General features: G+C 31.4%; 2 protein-coding genes across 2 annotated transcripts; both read left to right on the forward strand.

The window, feature by feature from the left end:
• Positions 1-676: 676 nt before the first annotated feature.
• On the forward strand, positions 677-2,083 carry LOC125821849 (U-box domain-containing protein 8). The gene has a single exon (XM_049501211.1). It carries the CDS (start codon positions 758-760, stop codon positions 1,874-1,876), a length of 1,119 nt encoding a protein of 372 aa, XP_049357168.1. The 5' UTR covers positions 677-757; the 3' UTR covers positions 1,877-2,083.
• Positions 2,084-11,908: 9,825 nt separating this feature from the next.
• On the forward strand, positions 11,909-14,620 carry LOC125821856 (probable NAD(P)H dehydrogenase (quinone) FQR1-like 1). Its single transcript, XM_049501218.1, has 4 exons — positions 11,909-12,076; positions 13,221-13,314; positions 13,775-14,037; positions 14,137-14,620. The coding sequence occupies exons 1-4, from the start codon at positions 12,054-12,056 to the stop codon at positions 14,366-14,368; spliced, it is 612 nt and encodes a 203-aa protein (XP_049357175.1). The 5' UTR covers positions 11,909-12,053; the 3' UTR covers positions 14,369-14,620.
• The last annotated feature ends 210 nt before the right edge of the window (positions 14,621-14,830 follow it).

Below are 14,830 nucleotides of genomic sequence, written 5' to 3' on the forward strand. Positions count from 1 at the left end.
AACTCTTTATATTGACGTGTTTTTGTGGTATTGGATTTTAATGCTTTTTAAAAAAAATAAAAATTGCATACTTTATGTGAGTTGACTTGTAACAGTTCCACCGCTAAGGGTAAATCAGTAAATGAATATCATTTTCATAACGGTTACACTTTCTCGTGACTACAGACCGATATATTAATCAGGGGACCGTTAAGGTACTACCCTACTAAATTTTACTTCCAAAAATACCCCTTTTCATTGAACTGCGATTTTTCGTAATTTGTTAATTAATGAAAAGATATTAGGAAATTGAGTTTATTTTCAAGTATAAGATTCAATTTCCCTTTTTGAGAGAAAAAGTGACCGACAAATCCTTTTGAATCAATTTAGCTTTGAGAGTCCCAAACGGCAAATATCAAACTTGTCAATATCTAGCAAATTACTATATGTTTTCCTAATTATTATTTTCACCTACCCATATTGAGCTAGTGTTTTATGATATTATATATTTAAGATATTATGTGAGTTAATATATTACTATTATTGATGTCATTTTCAAGGAGAATAATGTCATTTTACATAGTGATGCATGTCACAAGCTGAGCTCTTCCACCTCACAAGTGTACACCTTTTACTTGACCTAAACCTCATAAACCCTCTCTTACCTCCACACACACACTCTTCTATATATTATCTATATCTATAGATAGATACGTATAGAAAGAGAATCTAGAGAGAGAAAACAGAAACCCATTTCCCAGAAGGAACAAAAATAGAAATGGCAACTTCAACCCAGTTCCCGGACGATTTTCGGTGCCCGATTTCCCTTGAGATTATGTCCGACCCGGTTATTCTCTCATCGGGTCATACCTTCGACCGCTCTTCAATCCAACGGTGGGTCGACTCCGGCCACCGGACTTGCCCGATCACCAATCTACCCATTTCCGACCCGGTTTCTCTCATCCCTAATCATGCCCTTCGGAGTCTCATTTCCAATTATACCCTCGTCTCTTTCCCCAAACCACTGGCTTACCCTGACCCACAGTCCCTTATTCAAACCCTTATTGCTTCTTCTTCTTCTTCCAATTTGGATTCTAAGCTCAACTCGCTCGACCAACTAAGTAAGCTGTCTAAGCGTGACTTGGCGATCCGAAGGAAACTCACTGAGTCAGGCGCTGTTTCTGCTCTTCTCAATTGCGTTAACTCGGATGATGACTCGGGTGGTTTGCAGGAGAAAGCGCTTCATTTGTTGTTGAATTTGAGCTTGGATGATGATAACAAAGTGGGGTTGGTGGCAGAAGGGGTTGTGGGGAGAGTGGTCTCCGCTTTAAGGAGAGGTGCTGGAGACTCGAGGGCGGTGGCCGCCACGGTTTTGACGAGTTTAGCGGTGGTGGAAGTGAATAAGGCAACAATTGGGGCATACCCAGATGCAATTCAAGGGTTAATTTCGCTGCTTTGGGGTGGCAGCGGTAGAGAGAGAAAGGAAGCTGCTACTGCTCTCTACACGCTGTGCTCTTTCCCCGATAATCGGGTTCGGGCCGTGGAAAACCAGGCTGTTCCAGTACTGATTAAGAATGCTAATTCAGGCCTAGAAAGATCAGTTGAGGTATTGGGATTATTAGCAAAATGTAGAGAGGGTCGTCATGAAATGATTAAATACTGTGGGTTATTGGATGTTTTGATAAAATTCTTGAAAAATGGGTCTTCAAGAGCTGTGCAATATGCTCTTTTGACCATCAGTTTGCTGTGTAGTTACAATGAAAGGATGCGTGTGTTGGCTGTAAGAGAAGGGGTGTTTGAGATTTCTGTTGGCTTATTAGAAGATGATAATGAGAAAGTGAGAAGGAATGCTAATAGCTTGATTCAGGTTTTACAAGGGAAAAGATTAAGTCTTTGATTGGTTTATAAGGAAAAGATGTGAATTTGGCAAGTGTTCATTTTGAATGGATTATGGAAGCTTTGGAGGAGGGTGAAGAAGAAGGTGAGTTGGGCTTCCTCACAATTATTTTTGTTGAATAGTTTTTCTTTGTACAAAAAGATTAGAATTTTAGGGAAAAAAATGTGTATCTCTCTTTTCATCTATCAATCTCTCTTTTGTTTTTTTTTTTGGTTTTATATTTTCAACATAAGAATGAAAAAAAAAAAAGATCAATGGTTCTTTCACTGTCTTTCTCTTGTCTCTTCTATTCTCCTCATTGAGTTCTGTTGATGTAAAATTAAAAATCCAATATTTCCAGTTTTTCCTTTTACATTTAGTAAGAATGATCAATGAGAGCCTACATATAGCTGCTTATAAACAGTATACAAATACAATAGTGTCCAAGATATTTTCTAGTGCTGGTAAAGACTACAAAGTAATTAGGCATGATTTGAATAAAGAAAGATTTGTTCTGCCTATTTTTATCCATATTGGTACACTTGCTTAAAGATTTCATTTGTGGTACTTTTTGTGCATGGAAAGGGGTGAAGCACATGATTGATTTGATCTTTATTTTTGGATTTCCACCTTACATGTTAAGACTGAGACTGTCCCACCTCTATTGCTACTTCATCAATTTTCATCTAACTGGATTGTAATCTGCTAATGGCTAAATGGTTGCTGTTAGTTGAGGTTACTACAAGCCAAAACACTTCATTCTCCAAATTGTTTAGAGGCGGATTCAGAATTTTGAGTTCTACAGTTTGAAATTCTGGATTAACCGGCATATTAGGTTTGCAAAACCATGAACTCGTGAGCAAAAGTTGAGAGTTGTCAAATGTAGTTAGTTAGTTATGTTGGAGCAATGTAACTAACACTCGGTTTGGATCATTGTTACCCATTGTTTCATAATGTATTGTATTTTATTGTGCTATACTGTATGGTAGATTCAATGTTCGGCTAGACTGTATTGTTTGTTGTTGTTTAATAACATTTTTATTGTTTGGTTTGACTATATCGTACTGTATTGTAATTTATAAATCTACAAAAATATCCTTAATTATTCTAGGATAGGAGATTTGACTAGAATTAAATAATATATGGTAAAGGGTAAAAAAGTATTATGAAATATTATGCCATGATATAATTGAAAAAAGAAATTAAGTAACAAAGGGAACACACCAAATCGATTGTTCCATAAAATGGGAGTTTTCATTTTTACGTAACAACGAAATTTAACAATACAATACATTTTAAGTAACAATCAAATACATAAAAAAAAAAAAAGTGTATAATAAAAAGGGCACATAGTTGAATGGGACCAAATAGTTTTTTCCATTTGGATTACATTCATTATAAGATTGGATGAACCTTCCATACATACCTATCCTTGTTAAATTTTTAATTTGTTAGGTAAGAATCTTATATCGAGGTTTGAATATAAAACAAATTAAAGTTGGAAAATCTTAGGTGACCATATCCCCGCACGCTTAGCATTTAGATTCCTCTACCTCTTCTGAATTAAATACACCACAATTTCAACGCTCTCCCAAACAAGCCTCAATGTCATCACATTAAATTAAATTAAATTAATAAATGTCATGTATATATTTTTCTATATAAAATTTTATTATTATTTGTTGATAAAGACGGTTCTTCTTTTCTTTTATTTTTTCTCATTCAAACTTTGCATTCAATTATGAAGCTTTTGTTCATTTTTTTTCTTGTGGACATATTCAATTCAACGGAAGTTGCATATAGATTCATTTCTGGTCCTTCCTAAGAATGTGCCAAAGCCTATATGGCTTCTTACTTCTTTTCTCTCGTCAGTCGTCAACGACATTTAATTACACGATTTTTCCTTCAAATTTATTGATCATTAATTTTATTTTTTTAAATGAACTGGTCTTTAATTTTGCCTTCGAAAAATCAAAATTATATTTTGGGGGACATAAGTATTTTAAGAGCATAATGCATAATTTGTGATATATTATGATATGAAAATATCAACTTACGTATATGAAAGAGTTACTATTTGTGAAAGACAAAAATTAAAGGCTAACACTAATTAGGGAAAAATTGAAAACAACCCATTTAAGGGGGGGAACACTATTTCATGGGCCTGGGCTTTATATTGTGGGTTTACAAATTTGTAGGCCTATGGGCTACAAACCAGTCCAGCATAATAATCCACATTAGAATCAGCAGTCAACTTGAGATAAATATTTGTTCCACATGGAAAGCCATTTGAACAATATCTTGTGGTATATTATACTATTTATAACTCAAAATGCATAATAATGTAATTTTAAATATACTACCATCTCTAGATTATAATTGATTAATGCATGTATTCATATTATTTTATCACTTATGATAAATTAAGATAAGTTGGGATAAATTTCGTGTACAAGTACAATTTTACCTGTTTATTGTCCCTAAAACGAAAACTCATTCTATGTTATGGGAAACAGAACTCATTCTAAAGTTACTAGTTTGATGGTCATCATTAAATTAGATGCTGGGGAAATTAGTGACCACAAAAATACAATGAATAACATCTAAGAAAAATACTTCCTCGATTACAATATATTTGTCAGATTCTAACTTGACATGGAGTTTAATAAACTAAAGAAGATTTTTGAATTTTGTGGTCTTAAATTAAAGAAACGTAGAATGTATCAAAATGTTCTTTAATCTTGTGGTTTTAAATATGTCCGATAGAAAGTTGAATTTAATTAAAGAGTTTTCAGCAAAAGAAAAGAGATATTTATTTCTAAACGAATTTTTTTTAAAAATAGAACACATCAGGAAAAAAAATTAAGACCGACAAATTGAAACCAAGGAAGTACTATGTGATGAGTCATGCTTGGTGGACCATACTTTCAGCTTAAAAAATTGACTTAGATGATGAGCTTAATCAAATGAACAAATAGTATAGTGCGGATATGTTATAGAAAAAGTTGTGCTTATATAATATTGTAGTAAAGTAGTAGTAACAAGGTGTAGTGGTAGATTCAAAAGGAAGAGGAAGGTGACATGATGTAACCCTCGTAAAAGCCAACATTCAACTAAAAATATCATCATTTCTTCAACTACTTCATATGTGCTATTAAAGTAGTCTAATTAATTACACAGACATTCTTGTGCTATACTACTATATATATATATATATATATATATTACTGTATATGTACTACTTCATAAACAAGCAAGCCTCTCACAGGCCAAATGATTTTAACTTCATGCCTCCACGACATCCTTCAACCACAATACACTACTACCCATGCTAAAAAACAATTTCATTTGTATCTGGCATTACTTGACTTATCTAGTAGACTGTTTTTAGCTTTTATGTGTCGAGAGGAATATGGTTGATCGAATCATGATTTTGCGGATTAAATAGAATTCAGTATTTCGACATTGAATATTGTAAATGTGAATGACAAGTATGAAAAGAATTAGATATATTAACTCTTTAATTATTCAGAATTCCTAACGTCTAAATTCAGAATCTTCCAACATAGTTGTATTTCTAGCTATGAATTGACATATAAGATCTTTAATTTTTGTTAATCGTAATTGTGACTAAAGCCTTGAAATTTAACATTATTGTTAAGAGAAATAAGAACATATATAATGAAGATTTAGGCGTAAGGGCCGACCAAAAAGAAAGAGACGTGTCCATATATAATATAGTTGAAAACTTAATCCCAATCGAATATAATGATTGATTAGCTATGATGCATGTTTATTAAGTGCATATTATATTAATAATTGTCTTATATCATGAAAAAACTGAACAAAAAAATGATGAAAACTTAGATAAATAGGATGAAGTAAATTAAGCAAAGATGATCACGCATTCACGCTTCAAAGAAAAAGTATATTGTTCAATATACAAATAATTGTTTTACTCTGACGACTCGATCTCGTTCTAATTAAGTTCAGGGGTTGAGTGTACTCTGGCCATGACCAAATTCATTCGGATTTGTTCGTAGCTTTGAGTCTCGTACAATATATTAATTTAAAAAATTGAACGAGACACATACGTCCTACATAAATAATCACATGAAATGTATACATTCAACACGACAAATCGCATGAAAATTGTTATATAGGACGCGTGAGTCTACTTGTTCAACAGTATGATTGCTTAAGTGCTTACTTCTGCACATCCAAAGTTGAAGGGTATAAATGTCATCTAAGGCCAAGCTAAAGAGCATGACAAGAGTTCAGTACAGTATAATGACGAGTCTCATGTTGTGACATGTACAAATGGGACAATTCTTTTGTATTATATCCATGACGAATAAGACCGGTAAATAAAAATTTCACTTAAAAAAGACAGTTTGATGTATAAAGTTTTTGTTATGTGTGGGGCCTGGAGAAAAACTGAAACATATAATGGTCTAACTTTTTTTACATAATACACAACAAGACTCATTTCACTACCCCATTAAATTGTCATGCTTTAGATATTCAACCCTAAACGTGAGACGAGGTATAGAAGAATAAAATATCTCACAACGATGATCTTTATAAATCCATGCGGACTCACATATTTCTACTAATCTAGTGTGAGTAAAAGGGTAAATTCAACAAACCTTTTTGGGTTTATCTGTTGAATTATTAGGATAAATCAAATAATTCAACCGTTAATTGAATCACGAAGACAATAGCATAAGATACAAAATCAGATCGCTACCAGTATATATGATAATTCAATAACACTTTTTCGAATCATCAGTTTATCATTCAGTTAAATCAAAATTTACACCCCACTCCTTAATTGGATACTCCACTGCGCCTTTATTTATTTTTTAAATTTTATTTATCTATTTTTTCTTACATATTCAAAAATAATTTACATTCTCTATTTTACCTTTCAAATAAATTTAGCTCCGCAATCAAACGTTAGTTCAAATATACCCCTTATCCTAACAGAACCACTAGGGTAAATTCAGCCCACTTATGAAAGTACAAGGGATAGCTTTTTTTCTTAACCCCGGGATAACCTACAGTCGATCACTAAAACTTCTGCCACAGTCTCTACCCTTTAGGTGAGCACTCTAGTCAATTAGTCCAACTTAATTCATGTTTTAAATTCTAAACCATGTACCATAAATTGGATCTTTCTGGTTGTAGTAATTGAAAATGACACATGCATTGATACGTGGTACAACTAAATTCAACAAAACAGATTTTGCAAAATTATACGTGGATATCAACTTATGATTTATAAGTCATCGTCAAAATTCGGTAAGTTGTAAGTCTTTTTCCATTTGAGATTAATTAGGAGTATATAGTAGATACGTACATAATTTTAAGAAATCCTACAAAAGAACAGCAGAATTCTTAATTTCACATTATGTTTTTCAAAATTGTTCTCCAATTCATTGCAAGATTTGTGATGATCATTTGTAGAGCTTTTCCTTTCATGATTAATTAACATACTTCACAACAAATATATGTTATAATTTTAGATTTTTATTATTGAACTCATTATATTTTTGAAATTATGAATTTATCGCGTGTATATATGTTTACCGTTTATTAATTACTTTTTAAAATTTACCTTAAAAAAAGTGATTTTATCTTAGCGGTGTTAATTTTTGGTTTGAAAAAAGTTATGTGCCAATTTATAGGACTTTTAAGTCGCAATCTATTTTAAAAAAATGCATTGCTTTATAACCAATTATACAATATTAAACTATTTGCACTACGCCTAGTTATTCAATTTGAGGTAAAAGGAGTAATTATCTTGTAATGCATGCTTTGAAAATGAAGAATTTAAGTTACAGTAATACTCGATATATGAAGTATTTCTTAAGTAGTCGTTAATAATAGACCCTCCGTTTATATTTATATGTCATCATTTTAGATTTCACGTCCCTTAAGAAATTAGGTAAGTTTATCATTATTGTATCCTTATTTAGTGTTCTCTTGAAGTCAAGTTTTCAATTAATGAACATGAATTAATTTATTTTGATTAAATAATTTGACCAATTAACATGAATAAATTATTCAATTTTCCTATATATGTTGGTCAAATTCATATTTTCAAGGCTAATCACTCTCACGTGTAAAATAGATAGAACAATGCTATTTATGCATTTGATTTTGTGAATGACAAATATTGTAGAATATTTATTTTTAATAAGAACGGCATATAAATAAGAACGGAGGAGTGGAGGGAGGGAGTATGTCATATGACAAAAAATGGACATCATGGTGATGCATGAACTAACATTAGTAGAATTTTGTAAAAGCTGACAAAAATAGTCAATTGTAGAATTTTATAAAGTTGCATGCATGTTTACGTCTCTTCTCTTTATAAAAATTCATTTAGGACTTCTCTAGATTTATTCACTTATAAAATTAAGAATAAGATATAGTCATCAGATTATAAGAGTAATAATTTCGTCACTCTTACGCAGATGATTTTTTAACATTGAGAAATTGTTTTAATTAGGAGGATTTATTGTTTGACTTTATTTTTAAACAATTGTTTCTTTAATAAATTCAAAAAAAAACACGCTAGAAGTAGTCCCGTACAAGCTACAGCTTCAGAAAGCTCATTGGTTCCTCAACGTAACAAAATTTATTTATGAAATCATAACTACATAGTTTAATTCATCCAAAATTTCAATTGATTATTGACTCACTCATTTATTACTTCAATCACTTTATCAAAAGTTGAACTGATATACACTACAAATTGACTGATGAGAAATAAAAAGAAAAATAATATCAATTCTATTAAATACTATAAATTTATTTTAAAAACAATTGAGAATTAGTAAAAAAAATTGACAGATTGAGTTTTGATCCATTTTTAGAGTATTTTAACCCAAATAACTTTTGGATGACTTTAAGGGCCCATTTGGCCATGCGATATGGTATCATGAGATGAAATTGAAGTTTTGTTTGGACATGAGATATGAAATTTTTGTGTTATATATTTTCTCATAAACATAAAAATCTCATAAGTTGTAAAACTATTAAAATAGCCCCAATTGTTTATTCAATTTTATCAAATAAATAAAAATTTATAAAATCGCATAATAAATTATTACAAAGCTACTGTTCTCCACTTAAGTAATTGTTTCATCTAACTTTAATTTGATAAAAAAAAATTGAACATAAATTGTAGTGCGTACTAGTCTTTAATATAATCATTCTACATAGTACGGACAATTTTCTAACGTTGAACTTGCATTTCTCGATCATGTGACCGAGAAAACGAACGAACATTGTTACTTTGAGCCATTTGTTGGTCAATATCATCCGCAACTATATTTTCATGCTCATAGACCATAAATATTTCATCACTTTAACAATCGGTTGGTGTGAGTTAAAGTGACTATATGTTGGTGAGAATAATAAATTTTATGTCGGTGAGAATAATAAATTTTAAAAAGTAATGATGTGATTAGAAATTTTATTTACATATGAAATAAATGGTTAGTAGATATAAATGTGGGGTTGTTTTGACAAAAATATAAACTTGTGGATCAATTTTTGTATTAAAATATCTCAAATCATGATATGAAATTACCATATAATTCCATATCATGGTTTTTGAAGAATATAGAATCACATCTCATGATATGGAATCAGCGTAAATCGCATGTCCAAACGTTGATTCCATCTCACGATACCATATCGTGATATGGTATCGCATGGCCAAACGCCTAGTTAATAACCTGTTCATTTTTTTAACTATCTCATTTAGATTTTCCAAAGATCAACATTGAACGTACTCATTTGATATCCTTACCCCCTAACTATGATTAATGAAAATATAGACCATCAACTTAATAAGAGTTCAATTTTAAAATTTGCTATTACAAAACTAGGTTTCATTTAGAGAGAACACTTGATCAGGTTAATTAAACAATTTTCTTCGAACTAACACATGAACAGTTGAAGACAATAAATAAATAAATAAATAAATAAATAATAATAACAAGAATACAACAACAACAACAACAGCAACAACAACAACAATAAAATAATAAAATAATTTATTTTAAAAAAAAAAAAACTTCCCAAAGGCCGCCTCCAATGTACCCAGTCAAAATATTTCGTCAAAATATTTCAAATATTTGTTTATATACGTCAATTCTGATATCCCTCCATATATTCTAGAATTTGTCAAATTAACTTGAGGTTTGACATATGTATCTACTCTTTTGACTGCTTATTATATTAACTTTTAATATATGTGTATTATGTATATATTCCTTTTGGTACACCTCAGAACTCTTTGTGGTAAAATTTAGCACGCACTCGATATTTATACAAAATCAATAAATACAAATAATTAGAGATTAATTTTTCCAAGAATTATCCGATTTCTTCTCTAGTTGATAGAGATTGATCATCTTTTGATTTACCATCTGTAGAGGACAAATGATTATAAAATATCATATCAAATATTCAGAATCTGCATATAATTAATTCAAATCATGTATATATTCCTTTGTTTTTTTTTAAAAAAAATGGTCCATAGAATAATTTTAAAAAGGCTATGACCACTTAGAAATATTGACCCAGATTGATTTACCAGTATATGTGCTGGCATCCATAAAGCTACATTTTTTTAAAAAAAAACGTATTTAATATCATGCCATTAATTCTCTGAAATCTCTTCAATTTGATTCAACCTCGTTTGTTTTTTTTCTATCTTTTTTCAAGAATGTGACTGTTAATCTTCAGTCATAAAAGGTGAACTATATATGTCTCATTAATTCTATAATAATTAATTCTCTGAAATCTCTTCAATTTGATTCAACTTCGTTTGTTTTTTTTCTATCTTTTTTCAAGAATGTAACTGTTAATCTTCAGTCATAAAAGGTGAACTATATATGTCTCATTAATTCTATAATAATTAATTCAAAAGCATTGAACAAAATATTATGTCTCCTTTCAGAAATGAATAATGCTACTATTCGATGAATCAAATATTTTCCCTTTATTTATGATTATTTTAGAATAGTCTTTTTAATATTTTAGCAAAAAATATATGCATTTTATTTCAGAAAGAATTTTTTTAATTGACATTGACAATTAAAATTGTCCCTCATTGTACTCCGAACTATTAAACAATCTTTTTCGGACTAAAAAAGTATTTTCTTTAAATGTGGCAAGTAAGGTCTTACAAGCTAAAAACTTAAATGAGCACTAAACATAAAAATAGAAAATGAGTAAAAGGCCCCCACTAGCAAGAAAATATATGGATATTTATTGGATCTAAATTTTTATACGAACAATATAAAAGAGTTTTATCATATCACACTATTAATAGTCAATTCCGTATGAATCAACTATCCATAAATTAGTAACCTAAAATAAACTTTTTATTTGGTATTTTGTACTCATGTTGGACTTCGATCAATTTAGTTTTGCACTAGGCCCAATTTGGGGAGACACTCCCTATCAAAGATTTTTTCATACACACGACTCAAACCTAATTCTTAATTAAGAGAAGACCAACCTCTTACACTGCACCATAATATTCTTTTAATGGTAATAACCTAAAATAGATAATAAGTAATTGAACATAAATTATCTATCTATAGTATTGCATTTATTCATTTACTTTTATTGGCAAGTAATCCAAACATTTTAGTAGTATTTCTTTTATTACTCATATCCTTTCTTGTAAAGAATGTAATGTAAATAAAATAGCAAAAGTGCACCAATACCAGCTGTGCACAAACCTGTATTTTCTGTTACTTTTTTTTTTTCTTCAAATTTTCCTTTGCACTTGTCTTTCTTTTCCCCCCTCAATAATGAAGAATAAGAAATTGAACTAGAATATTAAAAACAAAGAAATAATAATAATTTTAAAAAAGTATAATTATTACGATAATGATGATGGGCGTGACATCAACAACCTATTAGCAAATCAAATAAATGAGTGAACAAATGACATAATTACCCCTAAGTAATCCACATAAACCTGAGATAGCCTCTAATTAACCAAAATTGAAAATGGTCAACTCTTAATTTTGGGGTTATTTGGGTTCCCCCACTATATAAGCAGCAATTGCCTCCCCACTCTCTTCCCATTCCATTCCATCACCATCCTCTTTCATTTCTTTTCTATTCCAACAACTCATTTATCTACCTACTACTTTCCCTTTCAATGGCAACCAAAGTCTACATTGTGTAAGCAATCCATCTTGTTCTACATTTATATCTTCTTGTTTTTATGCATGTTCTGTTTTTTTTTTATATATAAACAAAAAATATATTTTTGAGTTTGGGGTTCTTGTTTTGATGTTTAGAGTGAAATGAATTGTGGGTATGATTTATTTTTTGTTAATGTGATCTGGGCTGATAGATTCTTGGTTCTTGATGTTTGCCATGTATGTGTGCTGGTAAAGACTCTGTCTTTATGTTCTATTCTTATTATATATGTGGGGATATTGTCCTAAGGCTTTACAAGATTTGCTTTCCAATGATTAATTGATGGATGATCTTGTTGAAGAGATTGTATGGGAAGGTACCAGTTGTTTCCAGTGTTTGTTGTGTTGATCTAAAGGTAGGAAATTTGTAGTTTATTGGAAGATTGTTATGAAAATGATATAGCCAATTAATTGTTGCAGGAGTTGTTGGTTAGGTATTTTTGTTTTGTCTTTTTTATGAAATGACATTCTTGAAATTAAAAAAATAATATCACCCTATCTACTTCTACAAGTGTTTGTTGTCTTGATCTAAGGTAGGAAAATATGTGCTTACTAAAAGGTTTTTATGAAAATGATTTACCAACTAATTCACTGGGGTTTGGTTAGTTGCTCTATTGCTAGTCTTTATGAAATGACATTCTTGAAATTGAAAAATATCAACTTTGGAACATCAAGACGGAGTTGTTGATATTTTCTTTGGTACTAAATGATTTTGCTGATTAGCTTCAAGATTCCTATTGGTAAAGAAGTTCTCCTACAAATTTCCAGAACATGTCTCATTGGATGATTTGTGTTTATTGAGTGCTAAGTTCTGGCTTGTGCCATCTTTTGTTCCTGTTTTATCTCTAGAAGACTTCGGTGAAGTTGGATTCTAGTGCCTGATGTCTTCATCCAGAATGTATTTGGTGTTATTTTACTGGATTTCTTGCGACTGTTCCAATCTGATCTGTGATTCTTATCCAATTTAAAGTCAACTTTTGTGTGTCTCATACACTCATCTGATGCTGTGAAGTCTTATAAACCCCCCAAAAATTGTCTCCAAAAGTAGAATGGTTTGTATGATTAATTTGATTTTCATGTTTGGGGCTTGTAAAGCTAATGGTGAAAAGTATAAATTAATGCAGTTACTACTCCATGTATGGACATGTTGAGAAGCTAGCACAAGAGATAAAGAAAGGAGCCGCATCAGTTGAAGGTGTAGAAGCCAAACTATGGCAGGTCTGTTTACATTTCAGTTTAATATGTTATTAATGTGAATGAGTTAGAGAATTTTTTTATCCCTGAGAATTGAAGAAGTTATGTGATTTTGACTTTGCAAATAGGATGTCTCCTAAAGTGTTATACATTAATCATTGATAGTGTGGAATCTCTAGAGTCATACCCTTTCCTTAAAATCCTGCTGAGAAATTATTGTCTTGACATTTGCCATAGTGTTATTCCTAGTTTGACTACTACAGTAATTGTTTAATGGAGTCAATGAAGTTAGACAAAGAACCATATAGTTGAATTGTCTTTTCTCAATTTCACTTGTGACTAACTTTTCCTTGATTTCTTGATTCCTATGATTGATTCCATATTTTGAACAGTGCTCCTTTAGAGGGATTTGGAGATGAAAGAAGAAAAAACTAATGGATGTATATCACTTCTGTGTTCTGTTGTTGATTTGTGAATGGCACAGGTACCAGAAACTCTTTCAGAAGAGGTTCTTGGAAAGATGGGTGGACCAGCAAAAGGCGATGCACCAATTATCACACCCAATGACCTTGCTGAAGCTGACGGCTTTGTGTTTGGATTCCCAACAAGATTTGGGATGATGGCTGCTCAGTTCAAGGCATTTCTTGATGCCACTGGTGGTCTCTGGAGAACTCAGCAGCTTGCAGGCAAGCCAGCAGGCCTTTTCTACAGTACTGGCTCTCAAGGAGGTGGCCAAGAGACTACTGCGTTAGTCCCTTCTCCTCAAAAGACTTTCACATTTTGAGCTTGACTTGTGATTTGAAAATTCTAATTGAAACTTTTACATTAAACTCAATAAATCTGCAGGTTGACAGCAATTACTCAGCTTGTTCACCATGGAATGATCTTTGTCCCAATCGGTTACACATTTGGTGCTGGCATGTTCGAGATGGAGCAGATTAAAGGTGGAAGTCCTTATGGGGCAGGAACTTTTGCTGGAGATGGCTCTAGACAGCCAACAGATCTTGAACTGGAGCAAGCTTTCCACCAGGGAAAACACATTGCCACCATCGCAAAGAAGCTCAAAGGCTCTGCTTGATTGTTTCACTACAAACTCATGTCCTATTGCATTCTGCTGTTCCATTTTTTTTTCCTATGTCTAATATACTCTTGTTTTAAGTTGCATTCCTACTACAAACAATAAGTGATTATTACCTATTATATCAGCATATATATAGGGTCATTGGTCAGTGTCTATCACAGTTTACAGAGGTTGGTTTACATGTTCTATGAATCATACTTAATTTTTTTTCTCATTTCATAATCAATGGCTACAGCAACAATCTCTTTATCTCTCTCTCTCTCTCTCTCTCTCCCTCTCCCCCAACCCCCTACCCCCCAATAATTGTACTCCTATGTCCATTTGATAAGAAGATTGGTGTGGTCCAATCCCAATAAGTTGGCTCAAACTACAAATTTTTGTGTTATGAAACATATGTTGCTACCTTGTTTGCTTAAGAAGCAACAGTTAGCTTTAATATTGAATACTCCTTCGTCCCAA

Source organism: Solanum verrucosum, unplaced genomic scaffold (genome assembly GCF_900185275.1).
Source record: "Solanum verrucosum unplaced genomic scaffold, falcon-dt-bn FXZP01000103.1, whole genome shotgun sequence".
NCBI lineage: Eukaryota > Viridiplantae > Streptophyta > Magnoliopsida > Solanales > Solanaceae > Solanum > Solanum verrucosum.

Bases quoted from the DNA above. Each gene is read 5' to 3' on its own strand.
- LOC125821849 (XM_049501211.1), top strand. From the start codon at position 758: ATGGCAACTTCAACCCAGTTCCCGGACGATTTTCGGTGCCCGATTTCC.
- LOC125821856 (XM_049501218.1), top strand. From the start codon at position 12,054: ATGGCAACCAAAGTCTACATTGT. The intron at 12,077-13,220 runs GTAAGCAATCCA...AAATTAATGCAG, and splicing joins GCAACCAAAGTCTACATTGT to TTACTACTCCATGTATGGAC. The intron at 13,315-13,774 runs GTCTGTTTACAT...TGAATGGCACAG, and splicing joins TAGAAGCCAAACTATGGCAG to GTACCAGAAACTCTTTCAGA.